A 23,831-nucleotide genomic window follows, 5' to 3' on the forward strand; every position below is an offset into this window, starting at 1 on the left:
AGCCAAGCTAGCATTCAACCGCTGGGCATGTGGATGGCTGGGAATTAACTTCTTTCTACGGTCCAGCAGCTGGGGCAGGGAAATTTGCCTGCTACAATCAGACGTGGCTGTACTGCTAGCAGAGTGCCCGCAAGCACTTGGCTGTGACACACCTAATTCTACACCTTCATTCCTCTCTGCGCAGGTTTCAGAGAGGACTGAAGGTCTAGTGGGGTTGGAGATCCCAGTTGATGAGGAGCAAGGAGAGGTCAGCTTTGTTCTTTGGTGTGGGTCTTTGAGGTACGCTTGCCAACGAGCTGCATGGCAGGTCAATATATGTCTGGTCAAGCATGTGGTGCCCAAGAGGCTGATGTTTTGGCCAAGCGAGAAAAGCTTGAGACATATGTTGCAAATAGCAGCGGTGCGATCTGATGTACTCATCTCAAAGGCCCACACCAAAGAACTTTTAGAATAACGCGCAGAGGCAGAGCCCTGCACAGGCGGAATGCTGCGGTGTGATTCAGTCGGTGTGCTGGCCCCCGGAGGGCATCCTGCCTCGTTGGAGATGTGCCTCCTCCTCCTCCCTCCTACCAGGCACCCACGTGGAGTCAGTGCCCTCATCATCCCCTACCTCTTCTTCGCTGGAGAAAACCTGGCAGTATGCTGCAGCTTGTGGAACATGACTGCTAGATTGCTGTCCTTTTTCAGCATCCCATCTCTCTGCGCTCACGCTACTGCCTTCCTCCAGCTGAGTATCATCATCAGAGCCTACAAAACACTGGGCATCCTCCTGGAGCATGTACCCAACACTGTGCTCAAAGAGTTCAGGGGAATCCTCAGGAGGACATGGTGGGTCTAGGGAAGGAGTCACTGATGATGACATTGAGAGGAGGGAATACGATGCGTTGGCAGCTGCTTTGCTAGTACCCTGAGCCTGGGTGAGAGAGGATGAGGAGGGTGAAGAGAGCTTGGTCATCCACTCTACCAAGTCTTCGGCATTATGCGGCTCAACATGTCCAGCTGCCGAAAAGGACAAGCGTGTCCCATGGCCACGTGCTGATGACGATGCACCGTGTCCACGACCAGCAATGTTGTCTCTAGACACAGAGCCTGCTTGCCCTCTTTTATCGGCTCGTGCCTGCCTGCCTCTCCTTGCTGGCCTTCCAGACATGGTAATGGCCTGAAGGGAGATGGGGAAAACCAGCAATTGGGTAGTGTATATTGTGCTGGAGGCACACACAACACCCACTAACTCCTGCAGATGTCTTTATTATCAAACAGGAATTAAAGGGTAGATACCGGTGTATACAGTGCTGTGCTGGAGGCACACAACACCCACTAACTCCTGCAGATGGCAGATGGCTCAATTAGAGAAGAGCTATATAGGTGGATAATAGTGTATACTGCGGTCAGGGCACACAGACAACACCCACAAACTCCTACAGCTGACTGAAAGCTCAATTACAGAAGAGCAATATAGCTAGCTATATAGGTGGATAATGGTTTATACTGCGGTCAGGGCACACAGACAACACCCAGAAACTCCTGCAGATGGCTCAATTACAGAAGAGCAATAACACTAAATAGGTGGATAAAGGTGTATACTGCATTGAAGGTACACAGAACACCCACTAACTCCTGCAGACACCAAAACACTACACAATGCCGCCGCGCTGGCGGCCTTCTATAGTGTGGGGCGTGTACTACACAGCCTGAGCTATGAATCCTGGCTCTCCTCGCTGCCGGCACTGTGATTGGCCAAGCATGCGGGGTCACAGTGCATGCTTGGCCAATCATGAGCCAGCAATGCACTGCGATGGTGCGGTGCATTGTGGGCCGTAAGCGCCACACGAATTTGGTGCGAACGGCCCACAGAGTTCAGGCTTCGCTGAACGGGCGAACAGCTGGTGTTCGAGTCGAACATGCATTCGACTCGAACACCAAGCTCGTCCCTACTTAAGATAACTTTGCTTTCTCTACTGAACAATTTTTAGATTTTTGTCGCCATTGACACATTGTTGGGCCTCAAAGGACAGTGTGTTAACTGAAACTTGCTGGTCTACGGACCCCCGGAAAGTCCAGTGCAAATCCTGCCAGCCCTCCTGGCTGCAGCAACTTGACTCCGATACCCCAGTCTCTCTCCCCCTGGCTTTACATCCAATCCTGGCATGTCTCTCCCAGTGCTTCTCACTCACGGACCCCGGCATGGATCCCTCCTGAATTACTTGCCCGACAGTGCTCCCCACTGTCGTCCTCGTGCTCCTGTTCCACGATACCTCTTAATGACCGTGTAGAGAGGTTCCAGACCTGAGTTCACCCCCATCCCCAGAAAGGGGGGTTCCCAAAAGGGCCACAACAGTCTAACACTCCATCATTCAGTTCTTCCACCCGACAACTCCTCCCCAGCAGGCTGACCATGAGTGAATATATAGGCCTGCCCCCTGCCAATCCTAGTTGGGGGATTGGTCAGGGCTCCCAGATATACTCCGTGCCACTCTCATCCTCTGCCCTGCCTCTTTTCCAGAACCCTCTGGAAACAAAGGAGGCACCAGAGAGATAAAGTACATGTCAGTCACCTGCTGCTACACTAAACCTCTCCCCAACCCCCCAGATCAAAAACTGACCTAGCTCACAGCTAGTCCTGCCTAAACCTTACCTGCACTGGCTCTACAAACACACACTACCTCTAGCTACCTACCTAAAGATGAGGGTGCTACACTGGTCATTGCATCCTAATCCATGCTTAGTTGCCTATCAATGTCGTCATGGATAGAAGAGGCCATCAGAGGGCAGCAAATTACATGAAGCCTGTTCATTTTCAGTTTCTCATATTAGACTCTTGGATGGATGTTCCTTTGTGTTCCCCCTTTATCCTTCATTGTCTTAATTTCTTCTTTTCCCAAATGTATTTATCTTTGGTGCAGTAGATGTTAAAACCATAGTAAATCTAAAAACATTTAAAATTTTCAGCCCTGCAATTCTTAGATGTGTGGCTGCCATAGGTGTGCGCAGCCTATTGCATTAGGGTGCGCACCCCAAACACGCATGCCTTTCTCCACAGCCTCAGCTGCACAGGACAGTGAACGAGTGGGAAATGCTATGTGCTGAGCGACTTCCTGTTCATTTTACAAATTGAAGCATAGTAAACAGTTTACTATGATTCTGTTATAAAAGTAAATAAACCCCATTGTGTACAAAGTCAAATGGACTGTACAATAAATAAATCAAGGTGAACAAATATCTGCACTAACTCGAAAAACGGCAGCCAGCACAGTTTGCTGATTCATCAAAAAATATTATAAGGTCCGATAGTGCAGTGCTGAACAAAAGTTTTAAGTGTGATTGTCCATATAAAATAAATGTGAACAAAATCAATAAAACGTGTTTTTTTTAAACGCGATTGTCCATATGAAAATGGACCGTGCAGTTGCTCCCGAGCTTAGTAAATGAGGTAAAGCTTTGCAAAACCAAAAATTGCATGCAAGCAAAAATTATGAAAAAAAACTAAATAAAAAATGCATTTTTGCATACACATGATTGGATGATAGAAGTCAGCAGAGCTTCTGCTCATTTACTAAGCTCTGGAGCAACTGCTCTTGCGAAGTGCAGTCTATTTGCTTTTAGTAAATCCACCCCAGTGAGTGAGTTCATTTTAGAAAAGGAAGGCACTGGTAAATTCTGTATATTTACTAGCCCTCTCCCCCACTCTCCATCCTGAAACGTCCCCTGCAGCAGTTGAGGGAGAGGAGGGAAGCCAGCGGAGCAGCGGGAAGCCTGGGTAGTACGGGGGAATCGGCACCATGTGTAGTAAATGGGGGAGCAAGTGGGGGTACCCAGGCACACCTGCCACACCCCCTGTGCGAGTCTATGGTGGCTGCATTTTCTTTTTCTTAAATCTAGGCAGTAAGTTTTTTTTTTTTTTTTATTTTTTTTTTTTCCCCAACTTTAATAGGGAAGGTAGAGGACAATTACTAAAATACCCACATTTTTTTGCTTACCCCCCCCCCCATCACCCTTTTCCTTGAAGTTGAAAAGATCTGTGGCTGAACTCCACACCGCCAGTCTCCACACCATCTGCACCAGACGGCCCTAGGGAGGGGGATGGGATGCTTATTATTCCCCCTAAGTTTGTGTTTAGAAATATAGATTTGAACACAGAGTTGTTTTTAACGTGTCAACAGACAACTTTTCAAAAAATATATATATTTTTTTCCCCTAGGTACACATATGATCAAGGGGTCCCAGGGAACATATCGGGCAGACTGTGCAGACCGCCAACTAACTATTACCTGGGAAACACCTGCAATAGGAGTCCTGATGGTATCTGTGTGCCATTCACTGGAACGGTGAGACCCGACTGCAATCATCATCATCATCATCATCATCATACTCGCAAATGTTAAACCTTTTTCCATTCGCCTACATTTCTCTCCTTTACTTTCCAAAATAGTTACAGTAAGGTGTGTGTTTTTTTTTTTTTGTTCTGGTCCATTAGGATCATGTGCCACATCAACCCTTAACAATCGCTCACGCTGTACCTTGTAATGATACAAATCGGGGTAAATGTACAACGTCATTCAAAGTTGCCCATCTTCATTATGCTGCAATGGTCATGTGTAGCCCACCACAGAGAATACATGTGCAGTGTGTGTGGGGGGGGGGGGGGGGGATCGTGCAACAACTGTTTGTGTAGGAAAACTCATTAAAAATGAACGGGCTGCCTAAGGCCTCTTTCACACATGCGGACCGTATGTCCGTATTTCATCCATCCGTTTGCGGAAGAAATACGGACATACATGCATTCCTATGGGATAGCGGGTGTCTGTGGATGAACATCCCAAAAAATCCCAAATTCTCCTCTTCACCGAGCCCCTCACTCCACTGCAGGATAATCCAGACTTTCCACCAGGTAGTCGGAACAATTTTTTAAAAACTATAGACTCCAAGACGCCTCTTCTCTGCTTCGCCAATAATCTGATGAAAGACTTCACCACACTTAAGATGGACAACAAGATACCACAGATGCCCTTATGGTCCTACTTTCAAATACACAATTATGTCAATGCAGTTACACGCAGGGCCCATTTCACGAGAAGGCTCACAGAATTTGAGGAGAATTTGGGATTTTTAGCGAGTGTATGAAATATTTCCAAGGTGACACATACTAAGGCCTTTTTATAGCTAACGGGTATTTGGCTTTTGGAATCCATGGTGAGAATTGAAGGGGGATTGTACACAGGGGCGGACTGACAACTCATGGGGCCCCCGGGCAATAGAAGATCATGGGGCCCCCTTGGTCTCCACACTCAAGCCAAACCTGCACAGGGAGACACTGGAGAGAGAACATACACACACGGGGACACCAGAGGGAGAACGCACACACACAGGGGGGGACACTGGAGGGAGAATGCACACAGGACACTTACACAGCACACAGGGGGACATGCACACAGGGGGACATGCACACAGGGGGACACACACAGCACAGGAGGACATACACACAGGACACTTACACAGCACAGGGGGACATGCACACAGGGGGACACGCACACAGGACACTTACACAGCACAGGGGGACGTGCACACAGCACAGGGGGACATGCACACAGGACATGCACACAGCCAGGAGGACACTGTGGGATGGAGGGACCCGGGGCCCATGCATCTGTCTGTACCCCCCCATCACGTGTGGCGGCCCCCTGGTGTCTCAGCTTCACTCACCGAGTCACTGGATGCTGAGCCTGAGACACTTCTAACAGCGCGCTGCTCCCCGCCAGCCGACTGGTCAGTCCGCCCCTGATTGTACACATCTTATTTTCTATCGAGTCCCAATCTTTGAGTTTCTGATGGCCGTGTCAGTCAATAATGTGTGCTAAATGGGCTGCATGATAGTAAGACTTAAAGTCTGGAATACCCAAGCCCCCCTTACCTTTGAGTCTTGTTAGCAGAGAGGATTTCAAATTGGGCGACTTGTGTGCCCAGATGAATTTCATATGTATTGAGTGGATGGCCTTGAAGAAACTCTGAGGTATCGTAAACGGTAAAGTGAGGAGGAGATAAAGAATTTTTGGCAGAACAGTCATTTTGCAAATGGCTGCCCTGCCAAACCAGGAGAAGGGTTTTGGTTGCCATTCTTGCAAGTCCCCTATATTTTTAAGGAGCGGTGGAAAGTTTTGGTCAAAGATCGCTGAGAGTTGAGGGATCAGTCAAACCCCTAGGTATTATGCTGAGTTGTCCCATTTAAAGGGGCTATTAGGTTGTACCAGGGTCAATTTGCTTGCTCCGAGCTTGACATTCATCGCTTCGGATTTGGGATAATTTATTTTTAGGTTGGAGGTGTAACCATAAGTGGAAAACTCTCCCATGAGTGAGGGGATGGAGACATGCGGGTTGGTCAAGAAAAACAAGAGGTCATCCGCATAAGCAGCCACCTTGTAATTCAGTTCGTTGATCTGGAATCCCTTAATGGATTTGTTTGCAAGGACATGCCTGATAAATGGTTCTAGTGAAATAAAAAGAGTAAGGGCGACAAGGGGCAACCCTGTCTCCTCCCATTTTTTTTTATAATGACTCTGTCTGAAAGCGTACCATTTATTTTAAGCCTGGCAGAGGGATTCTGATATAAAGCTGAGATCCAAGCCTGCATATGTGGGCCCAGACCCGCATGTCTCCAACATATAATCCCAAGGTACTCGTATGAAGGCCTTCTCCACATCGGTTGATGGGAGAAAGCCCTCGATCTTTCGCTGGTGAGCCGCATGGATTAGATTCAGGGATTTTGTGACATTGCCTTTGGCCTCTCTACCAGGCATAAAGCCTGCCTGGTCCGGTCCGATCAAATCGTGGAGTAAGGGTTTCAGTCTGTTTGCTATAATTTTAGACATGAGCTTGACATCTAGGTTCGGCAAAGATCAGCCTATAACTAGTGCAATTCAATAGATCTTTGGCAGCACAGTAATGTACGTCGATAGAAAGTCGTTCAGTATCTGTCTCTGAGTGGAAAGTGAGTTCATTGCGTCTTTAAATGGTGTGATTAGTAGGTCTATGAGAGTTTTGTAGTAGATGGCACTAAACCCGTCCGGGCCTTGGCTTTTACCAGTCTTCAAATCTTTAAAGGCCAGTCTAATTTCTGCTGCGTCTATTGGATCTTCAAGTTGGGTAGTGTCAATTTCTGATAGGGCGGGGAGATTAGCGTTCTTCAGGTAGTCTCTTATGGCCTGCATTCTATCCTTCTGGATATTGGGCATTTTGTGTTTGTAACGGGAGGTTATACAAAGAGGTATAGTAGATAGTAGTCGTGGAAGTGTTGGGCTATTTGAGCTGTTTCTCTGTCTATTCTGCCTTCCTTATTTAAAATGCCTTTTATAGTATAATGAGCGGTCTGAGCTCTTAGTGCCCGGGCTAGGAACTTCCCAGGTTTGTCCTCATGTTCATAGTATATCTTTTTCCTGAAAAACAGGAATCTCAAGGCCTTGGTATCTAGAATCTGTTTAAGGGACTTTCTAGCATCTAAAAGGGACTCCGTTAAACAGATTGTGAGGGATTGCTTGTGTAAGGATTCTAAAGAGCGAATTTTATTCATCAAATTTGTTTTTTTTCTTGCGTGACCCCATGTGAATTCTCCCCTAATGTGGCATTTATGAGCTTCCCACACCATCAAGGGATCAGCCTCAGGCATGCTGTTGTGTGTAAAGAATTCTGACAAGGAAGAAGTCAATTTGGGGAGTATTGGATCCGTGAGTAAAGAGGAGTTTAGTCTCCAGATATTGAATTTGGTAGGTGGTTCTAAAAGGTTCAGGGTAATACAAATCGGGGCATGATCAGAGATGGTCTGCAACCCTATATGTGCTCCATTGAGTAATTGGAGATCCCTCTGCGTGACAAATAGTCTATCCTTGAGTGTCTGTTGTGAGGGACTGAGTAGAAAGAGTAGTCTTTGTCTCCTGGGTGTAGGTAACGCCATGTATCTATCAGATTCAATGAGTGCAGAAGCTTTTTTTTTTTTTGTTCTATGGGTCACCACTGTTTTCCCTGTGTAGGTGTCTTCTGTGGGGTTGAGGGGGATATTAAAATCCCCTCCCAAGATCAGGCATCCTGAACTGAAGCCCAATAGCTCATTGAACAGTTTACGGCAAAATGTAAGTTGTTCGGAGTTGGGAAAATAGGCGTTAGCCAGTGTTAGAGGAGTGCCTTGGTAGGACCCTTTGAGAAAGATGAATCTTCCTTCTGGGTCTATTAGTTTTACGGATATTTCAAACTTGGCATCCTTACCCACCAAGATCGAAACACCTTTTGACTTAGCAGTGTCATTTGTGGCATGGTGTGCTTCTATGAAGTATGAGTCAGTAAGCCTTGGTACATGGTTACCGTATATACTCGAGTATAGGCCGACCCGAGTATAAGCCGAGGCCCCCAATTTACCCCCAAAAAACTGGGAAACCTATTGACTCGTGTATAAGCCGAGGGTGAGATATGTCCGTCCATCCCTGTGTGTGTGTCCATCCGTCCATCCCTGTGTGTGTGTCCATCCATCCATCCCTGTGTGTGTGTGCGTCCATCCATCCATCCATCCCTGTGTGTGTGTGTGTGTGTGTGTGTCCATCCATCCATCCATCCCTGTGTGTGTGTGTGTGTGTCCATCCATCCATCCATCCCTGTGTGTGTGTGTGTGTCCATCCATCCATCCATCCATCCCTGTGTGTGTGTGTGTGTGTGTGTGTGTCCGTGCAGCCTTGTGTGTCCAGCCTACCTGTGCCCCGAGCCTCCGTGTCGTCCCGTCCCGAGCCTCCGTGTCGTCCCGTCCCGAGCCTCCGTGTCGTCCCATGCCAGGATCGCCGCTCTTCGTCGGCGCCCTGGCGGCCATTCCCCTGTTCAAAAGCCGCGCCTCCGCCTCCGCCTGTGATAGGCGGAACACTCAATTTCCCAGCAGTCAGTGTTCCGCCTATCACGGACATCGGCTCATCCGAGGATGAGCCGATGTCCGTGATAGGCGGAACACTGACTGCTGGGAAATTGAGTGTTCCGCCTATCACAGGCGGAGGCGCGGCTTTTGAAAGGTAGAATGGCCGCTGTCTGTCTGCTCGACACGCTGTTCGGGCAGTCAGACAGCGGTGACTCGAGTATAAGCCGAGGGGGGCACTTTCAGCCTCAAAAAAGAGGCTGAAAATCTCGGCTTATACTCGAGTATATACGGTAGTTTTGAAGTGTGTCTCCTGAAGGAACATGAAACTGGGCCTACTTTTTTTTAAGCTCTCGAAATAGAGTAGTTCTCCTCTCAGGGATGTTTAGACCTTTAATGTTGTGGGAAATCACTGTAGGGCTGTGGCCCAGACCAGCGCAAGCCATGGCGATGGTATTCCGTTTCTGTAGGTACAACTTAAAAAGCTACAATTATTAAACACAACTGAAGTATCTTGTCACTCTGTGCATTAAAGTAGAGACAGAAAAGAAGTTAGGAAGAGGTAGTTGTGAATAAAGAGGTAAGATGAAAGTAGATAAGGAGAGATGACGCCACACCCTCATTAGGTGTATGAAATGCCCCAGAGGGTTCAATTTAGTGTAAACAGATGAGACCAAGTATATTCCACCCGTGACACTATTGTGGGAGCAGCCGAACTCCTCACACCAAGCACACATGTACAACGCGTAAATCAAAGGAAGATTAAACTGATAAATTAATGAAATAGATTTAACAGTTAATGTGGAACAGTCGAGTCACGGCCCGTTGTAATCATATATCATGTGCTTAATGGTCGTTTCTGCACTTCAATCCAAAAAACAAAAAAATAAATAAATTAAATGAAAAAAAAAACAGAGGAGGAAAAAAATCTAAATCTGCACCAACATGGTGGGCCACACATGGGCATATCGTGTACAGTGGTATGTCGAGGGGAGGAAGAAGTATACCCCCCACACCCACCCCCCCTCGAGATGGCTTAAACCTTCACTCAGATATTTTTATCACCCCATATGCAGAACTCAGACTAGAAGAGGTCAACTGTCGCCATTAGCAAAATGTGTCCACCCATCATGGAGTATGTAAGCTGCTCAAACCTGGGCCCCAGCCGGACACTACAAACAAGTCTTCTCTCAGAAAGGTTTCTAGGATCAGTTCTCCAGGCCCCTGCAGGCGATCTCTCATCCCATGAAGTGGCCAATGCAGCATGTAAGCTTTCAGGGGATGAAAGCGGGTATGAGCCTAGGCACTTTAGTGTCACAGGTAACTGCCACCGAAACACGCGAACAAGAGCCAACCACCCAGAGGCAAGAGCCGCGTCCCCCAGCATGGACCTCTCCTGCCAGAAGTTGCCGGCCTGGTTGCTAATGGTTTACGCCGTATGGTCCCTTCTTATGCTTGACCGAGCCTACTGATATGAGAAAGAGGACCCCTCTGTGTAACGTTGAGTCCCTGAATCCAGCCTCTGTAGCCACTTGGGTAACGCTTGCCCTTCAGTCTTCTATCAGATTCCTGGAGGAATGTGGTCGATTTCTGGGGGTGCCTGACATTGGTGTGTCAGGACAACTTTGCCTTTTTTTTTTTTTTTGGAGTAATGTTTTTCCGGCGATGTCAAAGGGGAATGATGCGGTCTCCATTCTCTGGGAGGCAGAACTCAGGGGGAGGTCGTCTGGTGTGTGGAGAGTGTGCTGTCTGCCATTGTGTGAGCAACAGGGCGAAGGGGAAGCGCCATGTGTAGCGCATGTCCTTCTCTCTTAACTTGTCTAGGAGAGGTCGCAGAGCTCTGCGGTTTTTCAAGGTTCTCTGGGAAAGATCTTGAAAGTTTGATATCTTCCCCCATTAAATACAATTTGCTTGTTCCTACAGGCCTTGAACATGATGTCCTCTTTGAGAGCAAAGTTTTGTAGACAGCATATAATGTCACAGAAGGGGGGGGGGGGGTTGGGGTAGTGTGTCCACGCCTCTGGCTCTGAGGGCCCTGTGCGCTCTGACAAATTCAATGCCCGTGTCTTCTGGTCTGTCTAGGAGGGTATTGAAGACTCGCTGCAGCACTGGGATGATTTGATCCGCCATGACGGAGTCTGGTATACCGCAGACCCTAAAATTACGTTTCGCCCCTGTTATCGAGGTCTTTCAAATGTCTATTCATCTCTATGAAATGAACTGCATGAGTATTGACCACTTTGTCCAGCCTAGAGATCACTTTGTCCCTTTGCTTACCTGCAGTCTCTGCGGTGGCCATATTTTCCTGCAGGACTAGGAAGCTGGTCTTAAGGTCAGTGATGGCCGTGGAAAAAGAGGCCTTGATGTCAGCAGCAAAGCCTGACATATCCTCGTATGTGAGGGGGTGATCGAAGCGGTTACCTCTCCTGCTGTTGTCCTCAGCTGCCCACTGTGAGTCTTCGCCTGCATGCATCAGCGCCATCTTGACTCCTACCGGGACCTGCAGGGCAGTAGCCTGCATTTTAAAGATGTCCGATCTTCCGCCCTGTACCTGCGGCCGAAGAGTGTTGGGAGCGGTTGTGTGATGTGCCGGTTTTGTTTGTTCATCCTGGGGTGGATAACGAGCAGATACAGGCTAGGGCCGCGATTTCAATGGAGCTCCTCAGCTAGGTTGCCATCCTCACCATGCGCTAGGCCAGACCCCCCCAGTTTCCATTTTATTTATGACTCAACCTTTTATTTTTGGCACAACTTTGGTTTTGACTTTTTATATATATATATATATATATATATATATTTTTTTTTTTTCCTTCTTTCCAATAGACTGATTCTGAAGGTACATATAAAGGAAACGTCTCTCTCTCAACATTCCAGCTTGACCGCTCAGGATACCAGATGTCATTTAATTTGCAGGCCACTCTTACAGAACAGGGGACAAGTAAGTGAATGGTTTGCCATAAGTGTTAATGTTGTAGCTGCATAATTGGGTTAAAGCCTTTCACAAATTCAAAGTCTCATGGCAGAATACACAAGCAGTGGTGGTCGCCAGCACTGTACTCTGAAAATGGCCCAGACAACCTTTCCTACAAAGGACGTACTTGTGTACTGATCTGATAAAACCTGACATAATGCATTAAAGATATGCATATGGTATTGGCGTGTAGGCCAATGTAGGTGAGCCATTACAGCCAATGCATATTCATTCACTTCTATAGCCTTAGCTGCCTGCAGCTCGAAGTTGGTACAGAAAGATAAACAATTGGCTCTTCACTCTGTACAGAGCGGAGTGCCCATGTGAATGAGCCCTAAAAATAAAAAGCTCATAGTAAGCACACTTCTTGATTTCCATTGTAACTGGCCATATGACCGTTGAGGTGGGAAAAAACTTCAGATAGAGCCAGCCAATCCTTTCTGACACTGATTTTTCACTTAGCGGAAATCTGTTCCCTAAATGCCTAGGCATATAGTGGATTTATTGGCATCACATGTTTACCTACTGCCCTTTGTGGCTGGTCAGTAGGGAAAACCAGTTGATATAACAGCTTAATTGGGCTGCATCAGACGTATGACTGTACTCTAATCCTCCCTGGTGTGTATATACATGAGCTTGAGTATTTGTATTGTGTTCTGTGACAGATATCCAAGCAACTGAAACCAAATACATCTCTATCACCAGCCAGCTAGGCCGAGCCCGTTTTGACTCTGAGGTTATGCTTCCATATTTCAAAAAAGGAATTCCTTATACTGTGGGGGTGAGTTTACTTGGAACCTTTTCAAAAATGTTACATTTTATTGTGCATTGCCATGGCAGATTTGGGCTACTAGTGGCCAGTGGTGTGTGTGTGTGTGTGTGGGGGGTTGTTTTTTTGTTTTGTTTTTTTAATTATGTAATCCTCTAGCAACAACTTTCTGTTCATCACCATGAGTCAGATTTGCATACTCTGACATGACCCTCAGTCTGTCCCACAGTCTACCCATCAGTCCTAACTGCTCCTCTAAAAGAGGAAGTAAACCCTGAGTTTACTTCCTCTTTCATTCCCTGCAAAGGTAAAGCATAATGGTCTACTATGCATCACATAGTAGTCCATTATGTGTCAATTACCTGACACAGGAGCCAGCGAAGTCACCGCTGTCCTCTGTAGTCCAGCGCATCCATCTTCTCGGTGGGGTCTTGCAGCTCTGCCGCTGTTATTCGGCGAAGCCGCGATGATGTCACTCCCACGCATGCGCACGGGAGCCAACACGCGCGGAAGCTCCATCGTTGAGAATTCCGTGCTCAGGGCGCCTGCGCGCCGCCTGTCTTTGGGCAAATATCTCCTAAACCGTATAGGTTTAGGAGATATTTCTTGGACCTACAGGTAAGCCTTAATCTAGGCTTACCTGTAGGTCAAAGTGGTTTGTAAGGGTTTACAACCACTTTAAAAGGGGGGATGAATATGGGAGATTGGGTTTCTGGTTTATACATGATGGGAGCAGCTCAAAGATGCTAGGCCATTTTTTTTTATCTCATTGTTTGATGGAACATGTAGAAGAAACCTATATTTTTAAATAGAACAGGTATTGTGATAAATGCATGTGTAAAACTGAAGGAGATGCTGACATTTTTTCCTCCGCATGCAACAGATTGTTGTTGAGAATGCACAGGGGCAGCCTGCGAGTGGCCAGCTGGTGGAACTCCAAATGGACGGGAAGGTTCTTCAGAACCTGACATCTGATGAGAATGGCAAAGCACAATATGAAGTTGATACCTCAACACTCACCACTGCAAATGTCAACTTTCAGGTGAGTGGATATTGCACTGTACAGCCACATCAGAATCTCTAATGCCCCGTACACACACGAGCTGATTTTCAGTTGGAAAAAACTTGGATGGCTTATCCGACAGAATTCCTTGGCTTGCATACACACGGTCACACAAGTTCCCTGAATTTTCAACCGGCAAGAGCGTGGAATTTTGCATGTCGAAATTGCATACAGACAAATGGCATTTCCGATAGAAACTTTTTCAGACTGAAAAATAGAGAACCTGGTCTCAATGTTTTGCTGGCGGAGATGCCACCAGCAAAAGTCCGATGGAGCATACACCTGGTCGCATTTTCCGACCAAAAGCTCACATCGGTCTTTTGCTGGTGGCATTTCTGATCATTTGTACGCGACATAAGTTGTTTAGTTCATGTATTTATAGCCAAATCATTCTGCAGCAGTTCAGAGTAATTCTATGTAAGTCTAATGCCGCGAAAACATGATCAGACTTTCCGGCAGACAAGGTCAGACGGGCTTTCGGCAGAGTTCTGACGGACTTGGCCGCACATGAGCAGACTAAGTCCATTCGTAAGTCCATTCATTTTGAACGTGATGATGTCAACGGGACTAAATAAGGTAGGTGAATAACCAGTAGCCAATAGCTTCCTTCGCGTCGTATTTGGTCCGTCGGATCAGCACACATTTCCCCCATTTTAGTCCGTCGGAATTGAGTCAGTCGGATAGATTTGAAACGTTCTATTTCTAGGTCTGTCTGATTTTTTTTTTTTTTTTTTTTTTTTTGAGCAATGATCGGACAAGCCCACACACGATCAGATTGTCCTTCCGACCTAGTCTGCCGGAAAGTCCGGTCGTGTGTACTTGGCATTTAATTTACCACCCAGTGTGTCTTCTGTTCTGTAAAAAGCCTTAGCATCTAAAGGACCCTACAGTAATGGAGACAGCACATGCAAGCTCCATTCCGTTAGTGTCCCTAATGGGGAACGCAAGAATCTCTGCACTGTAAGACCATAGTGACACTAGTATGTGGTAAGTCTGGCTTGAAGTGACATTAGTGTTTTTTGATTTATCTTCCCCCCCCCCCAAATAAACACTTTAAATGCAAAAAGTGAGTTCTCTGTCAAGTTGACCAATTGGGAATCTTTTTTTCACTTTCAGGTTTTTCACATTTCAGAATAGAGGAAGAAATTAGATTTGGTCGCCATGGGCATCAGCTCACAAAAGAGACAGAATTATTTTATAATAATTGGGCCACATAATGGCTTAAAAGACAGTCGCCTAGACCACTCCACTCCAAACTTGGCATATACTACTGTACTACACCGGGCCCCACACCGAAAGGATAACCCAATTTTCCTTGCCAGGTGCACCTAGCCCCACACTGACTACAATGTCATTTTTGAGGGACATGGTGTAGAACCTTTTTCCTCTACTAGTTCTTGTACACCTTCATTTCATCACGGATACATAAGTTTACGTTTTTAGGGTTGTATTCAATATGTGCAAATTTGTCTGTTTGGACCCTTAACCAAGGCTTGGAAGTTTTCTTAAAAGGAAATATGCAATGTCTCTACATATTTACTCTTCAGCCCAATGTCCCTAGGGCCTGCTGCTTTGCAGAACCCTCCTATCGTGGGGGTCCCAGCTGCTTGCAAAGGTAGACATAGATGTGTGTAGGGTCCTAACTCTGTGCATGGTACTATGGACCATTTTGCATGCAATGCGCATTCCTTTGAGCATAGGCTTGGGCCAGGGCTGAATAGGTTGCCCTAATACTACTTCAGTTTTGGCTAAGATGTATTGGAATTCATTTTTTCTTTGGTTTGTTACTCAACAGCTGATTTACAAGACCCAAGAACAATGCTATGATAGCAACTGGATTGTGCCTACTTACAGCAATGATTATCGATCTGTCATCCGATTCTTCTCTCGTACTGCTAGCTTTGTGCAGCTTCAGGGCCCCAAAGAAGATCTGCAGTGTGGTAAAAAACACAACATCCGGGTTCAGTACACATTTGGCGAAGATGCTCTGGCTGCAGGAGAAACCACCATCAAATTTGTCTACATGGTAAGCATATGGAGGACTTTAGAAAGTGTTATAGGGTTCTTGGACATATGACGGGGGTAGGATAATACAAGAATGCAAAATATTGCCAGTTACACAATGATACCCTGAACATGTATCTATGGCAGGATCTACCCTAACAATAAGTCAGTCTCTGAATACAGTAGATGGTTTCAGGCGTTCTACTACAAACCTGTGTGAGGTGTTTTTTTTTTGTTTGTGTTTGTTTTTCCATTTGCTCTTTCCCTTTAAACCAGGTTTGGTTTCGGATGTATTGGTTGAATGTGTTTTTGGTGCCCATTTTGTAATCTATCATGTGCCATACATTTGTATTTTAACAATCTGTAGTCCACTAATCCGCTTACTTTTACTGTCGCAGGTCATTGCAAGAGCAAAGATTCTGGAATCTGGTGAACATTCTGTAGACGTGTCACAATGTAAGTTTAGAATGGCAGGCATCTCCAACCTTGTCAAATGTGCCAAGCTGTTTATTGTGTATTACCATGCTGTCTAATTCCCTATAGGTGTGGTAATTTGAAGGCAATTAATCTGAAGAGCTGTTAAAAGCAGCTAGCATTTATAAGGCAAAAACCCTTGTCTCCCTTCTACAAGTGAGAAATATGCTATGGTACCAAAGTATCGGACGCCTGCCTTTACACACATGAACTTCAATGGCAACCCATTCTTAGTTCGCTATTGGGTTGGCACACCCTTTGCAGCTATAATAGCTTCAACTCTTCTGGGAAGGCTTTCCACAAGATTTAGGAGCGTTTATGGGAAATGTTTGACCATTCTTCCAGAAGCACATTTGTGAGGTCAGGCATTGATGTTAGAAGAGAAGGCTTTGCTCAGTCTCCGCTCTAATTAATCCCAAAGGTGTTCTATCAGGTTGATGTTAGGACTTTGTGCAGGCCAGTCAAGTTCCTCCACCCCGAACTCGCTCATCCATGTCTTTATGGACCTTGTTTGTGAATTGATGCACAGTCATGCTGGAACAGGAAGGGGCCATCCCCCAAACTGTTCCCTCAAAGTTGGGAGCATGAAGTCCAAATGTCTTGGTATGCTGACACCTTAAGGCCGCGTACACACGGGCGGACTGTTCGCCCTACTTTGTCCGCTGAACAGTGTTTCAGTGGACAGTCCGCTCGTGTGTGGGCTTCAGCGGACAGTTTCAGCGGACTGTTTGACGAACAAAGTCTTACGGAATTTCCGTAAAACTGTTCGCTGAAACTTGGTTTCAGCGGACAGTCCGCCCGTGTGTGTGCCAGTCCGCTGTACTCTCGAAATGAGCGGACTGTTCCCGCCCGGAGAAAAGTCTGCTCATTTCGAGCGCGTCTCCAGGTAGGCGGGGCCCGCGAAGGAGACGTCGCGGGCCCCGCCGCCTGGTATGGACTTAAAGGGGAACCCCAACGCCGAAAAAAATTGGCGTGGGGGTCCCCCCAAGTCCACAACAGACCCTTGTCCGAGCACCCTACCCGGCCGGCCAGGAAAGGGGGGCGAGCGAGCGCGCCCCCCCTCCTGAGCCGTACCCTCAACATGGGGGGTGCCTTGGGGAAGGGGGGGCCGTGCGGCCCCCCCCCACCCCAAAGCACATTGTCCCCATGTTGATGAGGACAAGGGCCTCTTCCCGACAACCCTGGCCGTTGGTTGTCGGGGTCTGCGGGCGGGGGGCTTATCGGAATCCGGGAGCCCCCTTTAATAAAGGGGCCCCCGGATACCGGCCCCCCCACCCTATGTGAATGAGTATGGGGTACAATGTACCCCTACCCATTCACCTGTAAAATAAAAGTACCCAAAAAAAACACAACACACCAGATAGAATATTTTATTGCACAGCTCCGGGGGTCTTCTGTCTTCGGGGGTCTTCTCGCCGGACTCCTCCGCTATCTTCTTGTAGCTCTTTTGCTAGCGGAGGAGTCCGGCTTTCTTCCTCCCCGCCGCCGGCCTCTTCTCCCGACTTCGGGGGTCTTGTCCCCCTCTTTGGTTCTTCTGCCGGGCCACCGCGCCTTATAGCTCTTTTAGAGGCGGTGGCCCGGTCTTCTGTCGCCGCCTTCCGTTCTTCTGCCGGGCCACCGCGCCTTCTTATAGCTCTTTTAGAGGCGGTGGCCCGGTCTTCTGTCGCCGCCGCCTTCTCTTCTTCTTCTTCTTCTTCTTCTTCTTCTTCTTCTTCTTCTTCTTCTTCTTCTTCTTCAGATGTTGACACGACGCTCTCTCCGGCCGGAATGCCAGAGCCGCGCTGCGCGGCCACTTGTATAGTGACAATGGGGCGGTGTCACATGGTATATGTCACATGGGTTGGTCACATGGTGACCCCGCCCCCTTACGATGTCATAGTCCCCATGTGACATCAACCCATGTGACCAACCCATGTGACATATACCATGTGACACCGCCCCATTGTCACTATATAAGTGGCCGCGCAGTGCGGCTCTGGCATTCCGGCCGGAGAGAGCGTCGTGTCAACATCTCCTGGAGAAGAAGAAGAAGAAGAAGAAGAAGAAGACCAGGCCACCGCCTCTAAAAGAGCTATAAGAAGGCGCGGTGGCCCGGCAGAAGAACGGAAGAGGGGGACAAGACCCCCGAAGTCGGGAGAAGAGGCCGGCGGCAGGGAGGAAGAAAGCCGGACTCCTCCGCTAGCAAAAGAGCTACAAGAAGATAGCGGAGGAGTCCGGCGAGAAGACCCCCGAAGACGGAAGACCCCCGGAGCTGTGCAATAAAATATTTTATCTCGTGTGTTGTGTTTTTTTTTTTGGGGTACTTTTATTTTACAGGTGAATGGGTAGGGGTTCATTGTACCCCATACTCATTCACATAGGGTGGGGGGGCCGGTATCCGGGGGCCCCCTTATTAAAGGGGGCTCCCGGATTCCGATAAGCCCCCCGCCCGCAGACCCCGACAACCAACGGCCAGGGTTGTCGGGAAGAGGCCCTTGTCCTCATCAACATGGGGACAAGGTGCTTTGGGGTGGGGGGGCCGCGCGGCCCCCCCTTCCCCAAGGCACCCCCCATGTTGAGGGCACGCGGCCTGGTAAGGCTCAGGAGGGGGGGGCGCGCTCGCTCGCCCCCCTTTCCTGGCCGGCCGGGTAGCGTGCTCGGACAAGGGTCTGTTGTGGACTTTGGGGGGACCCCACGCCGATTTTTTTTTTTATTTATTTATTTTTTTTTTCGGCGTTGGGGTTCCCCTTTAAGTCCATTCCAGGCGGCGGAGCCCACGACGTCTCCGTCACGGGCCCCGCCTACCTTGACACGCGCTCAAAATGAGCGGACTGTCCTCCTGTGTGTGGGCGAGTCCGTTCATTTCAAAAGTTGCGCGGACTTAGTACGACGAACTTAGTCCGCTCAAAAAGTGCCGTGTGTGGGCAAGTTCGTTCATTCAAAAGTTTGAGCGGACTGTCTGACGAACTTAGTTTCGGCAGACAGTCCGCCCGTGTGTACGCCGCCTAAGAGTTTTCTTCACTGGAACTAATGGGCCAAGCCCAACCCCTAAAGAACCCCACACCATAATCCCCCCCCCCCCCCCCCACTCCACCAAATCATTTGGACCAGTGCACAAAGCGAAATCCATAAAGACATGAGCAGTCCTCCAAGATCTTAGAGGTGATCAGAGATTTGGTCACTTCTATGGACAACCATGCGAGCCGTAGGATCATTTCTCAGGAATGGTGGTAAATCCGATAAGCCTGAGGAATGCCGGTGAGCGTTTCTGAGTGGACCCCCTCCTGCTTCTGAAAGCGATCCATTGGCTAATTAGCTTCTTGGATCACTTTCATGAGAGCCACATTATTCAGCTGTCAGAAATCCAGTATAGCTCACCTTCCAAATAACGCCATACTACAATAAAGCATGAACGTGGTAATATCCTGTTATGAGGTTGTTGCTCTGCAGCAGGGACTGGAGCACTTGTCACGATAGAAGAAAAATGGATGGGGCAAAATATTGTCAAATTCTTGGACAATCTGCTGCCCTCTGCCAGAAAATTGATGGGAAGGTTTACCTTCCAACATGGCAATGACCCAAAGCACACAGCAACAATGACCACACAGTGGTTGACGGAGAAAAATGTGAATGTTGCTGAATGGCTTGGTCAGAGCCCAGACTTAAACCCCATTGAAAATCTGTGGAATGACTTAAACTGCAGTCCACAAAAAGTCACCATCAAATTTAACTGAACTTGAGCAGTTCTGCAAAGAGTGGGGAAATATTGCAAAGTCTAGATGTGCAAAGTTAGTAGAGAACTAAACCAACAGACTAAATGCTGGAATTAAAGCAAAAGGTGGTCCAACAAAATACTGACACAAGGGGGTGATCCTTTTTCCAACTTGGTAATCCTCTGGGTTTTTTTTTTTTTACATGGTGTTCTAAGTGGAACTTATGGGGTGATTCTTTTCTATACCCACTGTATAATGTTTTGGGATTCTAAAGGATTTTTACATGTAGGAGAGAAGTGTCAGAATAGGCTTGGGAAGCAAGCAGTTAAAGCGGTAGTAAACCCGCTGAATTTTTTATAATTTTTTTTCATACCTGTAAGGGAAACGGCATAATGAGCAAGTATGCACCGCATACTAGCTCATAATGAAATACCTACCTTAGAATGAGGCCCCGACACCTCGCCCAATACACACCGAGAGAGCGATGAACCCAAAAGATGGTGACCTAAACTAATGTCTCATTTTCACTGAGAAGCTCGGTACGGTATGTTATTTTCAGTGTTTCCATTATGAAAGCGGCCCATACAACCGAACCATACCGCACCATTCAGGGTCCTGCTTCAGATGTGGGGCCATAGAAAATGGTCCGGTACAGTTAGGGCGGAGCTACGATACATTTCACTGATTGGCGGACAGAAAAACATCTGCCAATCAGTGTGAGGCCACGCTAGGCATTTTTATTTTTTTTTTAAACCCTGTATGGCCCCTGTTGGTCCGACTTGCAGTGGAAACACTCACCTGAATAGGCCGGACCATTATAACCCTTCCAAACTGTACCGACCTGAAGCGATCCACTCAGTGGAAACGAGGCATAAGGTGCACCTGCCTTTTAAATTTCCACACTATTTCAATCAGTACGGAGAAGTCCCAACACTCAATGCAAAAGTCCAATGTAATAGTAAACAAGTTACAGTGCACTTCACTAGGAAATCTTCCACCATTCCTCCATGCCTAAATATAGGTAAAAGCTTACCAAAATGCCATAGAGCTTTAAAAATGCTTCAGCATCCAGCAGAGATCGACCAAATCCGCCGTACCTGATTACGTCCCTGTGCCAAGGAGTTTTGGTAAGCTTTTACTTATAATTGGGCATGGAGGAATAGTGGAAGATTTCACAATGGAGGAGTGTGCACTGTAGGGTTCACACTATTATTAAACTGGACTTTTACATTGGAGTGTTGGGACTTTTTTCTGCGCTGATTGAAATGGTGTGGGAATTTAAAGGCATGTGCACTTTGGTTTATGTATGTCACTATCTTTTGGGCTCAAGTGTTTACAGTTTGAATTTATATGTTCAGTATTGCGTTTTTGTCACTTTTTTTTTTTTGATAGTGATTTAGGCCCCTTTGAGTTTTTCAGGTGGCCCAGACCCTCCATTCAGCCCTATGGACCGGCAGGCGTCAATGGACACCTGCCTAACTTCCATCCAATCTGGTCCACTATAAAAACGGGATCCATCCCCTTCATCGAGGCCAATCGGATCAAAGGGCAGTCAGATGTAAATGGAGGAGACAGAAGTCAGTTTACACCCACCGGTCCTTATAGCAGAGGGGGCTCAGTCCATATCCGCTCTGCATAAACTGACCGGAGACAGACCTGTCATCCCCATGGTCTGCTCTGATCAGCGGACAGATCCCCTGCTTAGCAAATTAGATTCCTTCCCGTGTGAAAGAGCGGCCTTCAGTAGAGCGTTTTAAATTTATGTTGGTTTTACCAAAACTTTAGGCTAACAGCTCTGTCCCTTACAAGCTAGAGGTGGTAAAAGTGCGGTCTTATTTATAAACTCAACTGATTACATTGTGCTTTCCTCTCAGCTCGTCAAGGAGAATTCAGCCTAACCTACACAGCATCTCCTGATCACGTCCCTACTGTTCAATATGCCATACAGTACATGCTGAAGGATGAGATAGTGGGAGATGTCATTAATCTCAATTTGGAGAAATGCTTCAAAAACCAGGTACGTGGAAACATTGTCTACAATATGTAGAAGATATGGCCTCCAAGAACTCCTAACGTGTATGGTTGATGGCAAATTTGTCATGTGACCTGAATGGACTTCAGCTCTACCTTTTTTATCTGTGTCCAGGAGAAGGGTCATGTGGACTATTGTCAGGTCCTGGACTGCATATAGGAGCTTTCAAAATGGCAGCATACAGAAGTAATTTATTGGTTGTAGCTGGTGAATCTTGCTTTTACATTAGGCTGGATTTACCCTGTTCCATTTGCATGTACCATATGGTAATTCACATGTGAATAGGCTCATAGTTGTCCTTTTATCTTTCATGATAAAATGGAAGCTATGAACCAATGGAATTTCTATGCAATTTTCATTAAGCAAAACTCTTGCATTTGGACAAGTGTGAATAGGCCCTTAGACTGGGTCTCTATAGATGTGTGTAATCTATTGTTTTTAGGGGGAAATAACTTTTGATGTGTCAACATGAAATGTTTGCTGGGGATACAGCCTTTTAATGGACCATACAGTATGTTCTCTCGCACCTAATTTAGGCTGAATTCACGCCTGAGCATTTTGTTTTCAGGCAGAAAGTTGCTCGTTTTTTTTTTTGCCGCAATTTTGTACAGGTCAGATAGTCATCAATGTAAAAAGCAGAATACTCCTGTAATCTGCCCAAAAAGAAGCTTGTGTACTCTTTTTGAGCTTCAGGCATTTTGCTTCATGGGGCAAAATGCTCAGACGGGTACCATTGAAATTAATGAGATTTTGCTAGTTGGGCATTTTACGAGCTGAAAATGCTCAGGTGTGACTGCAGCCTTGGGGTTAAATTAATTTGCACAGCATGAATTGTGTGATGTTTTAGGTGTTATGAAGATAGTATTTTATGTGAGGTGCACAATGTCTTTTAGCATAATGGGGGCTACATCTGCATTAACTTTTTTTTTTTTTTTTTTTTAAATTGTGAAATTATAAAAAAAAAATTAAGAAACTAACTGCCTGTCTTGTGTGGCTTCAATACTCTTATGCCGCGTACACACAACCGAGCTTTTCGACGGACTAGGTCCGACAGTCTTTTGGCGGAGTTTCGACGGACTTTCCAAACGAATGGCACAAGCACACCTAAGTCCGACAGATTCGAACATGACGTATGACCAGACTAGAATAAGGAAGTTCATAGCCAATAGCTGCCCTAGTGTCGGTTTTCGTCCGTCGGACTAGCATACAGACAAACTGATTTTTCGACCGGAGTCGTCCAAAAGATTTGAAACCTGTTTTATTTCTAGGTCCATCTGACTTTTGGGGAAAAAAGTCCGCTGGAGCCCATACACCAGGGGTGCTCAACCTGTGGCTCTCCAGCTGTTGCAAAACTACAAGTCCCATCATGCCTTTGCCTCTGGGTGTCATGCTTGTGGCTGTCGGAGTCTTGCTATGCCTCATGGGACTTGTAGTTCCGCAACAGCTGGAGAGCCACAGGTTGAGCACCCCTGCCATACACGATCATAATATTTGATGGATTCATTCCGTCGGACCTAGTCAGTCAAAGTTCGGTTGTGTGTATGCGGCATTAGAAGTGGATTGAATGAGTGTTTAACAAATTCCCTTACATTGGTAGTCAGTAGAAGAAGGCAACCCTTTTTTTCAGTGGTGGTCAGACTGCCACCATTGCCATCATTGGAAGATCAATCAATCCCCAAGGATCAAGCTCAAGGAACCTCTAACAACCTCTGGAGGAACCTTATGCTGTGTAGCGCACGAGCGGACTTCTTGTTGGACTGAACCCTGAAGGCCTTTTCGATGGAGTTCCGCCAAAATGGACTTGCCTACACACGATCACACCAAAGTCCGATCATTTATAACGCAATGACTTACGACGGGATTAGAAAAGTTCAATAGCCAGTAGCCAATAGCTGCCCTTGTGTTTTTTTTTTTTTTTTTTGGTCCATCGGAACAGTATACAGACGAG

At 46.9% G+C, this 23,831-nt stretch overlaps 1 protein-coding gene across 1 annotated transcript in view; it reads left to right on the forward strand.

The window, feature by feature from the left end:
- The window catches only part of LOC143930928 (ovostatin-like), a 120,168-nt gene that overhangs the window by 42,717 nt on the left and 53,620 nt on the right, over positions 1-23,831 (forward strand). The window contains exons 8-14 of the mRNA XM_077455618.1: positions 4,199-4,325; positions 11,702-11,816; positions 12,515-12,630; positions 13,502-13,660; positions 15,477-15,707; positions 16,084-16,141; positions 21,726-21,868. Coding sequence (XP_077311744.1) covers positions 4,199-4,325; positions 11,702-11,816; positions 12,515-12,630; positions 13,502-13,660; positions 15,477-15,707; positions 16,084-16,141; positions 21,726-21,868 — 949 coding nt within the window. The remainder of the gene's footprint in view (positions 1-4,198; positions 4,326-11,701; positions 11,817-12,514; positions 12,631-13,501; positions 13,661-15,476; positions 15,708-16,083; positions 16,142-21,725; positions 21,869-23,831) is intronic.

This window comes from Lithobates pipiens, unplaced genomic scaffold (genome assembly GCF_037356315.1).
Source record: "Lithobates pipiens isolate NorthernLeopardFrog02 unplaced genomic scaffold, aLitPip1_a1.2 Scaffold_25, whole genome shotgun sequence".
NCBI classification, from domain to species: Eukaryota; Metazoa; Chordata; class Amphibia; order Anura; family Ranidae; genus Lithobates; species Lithobates pipiens.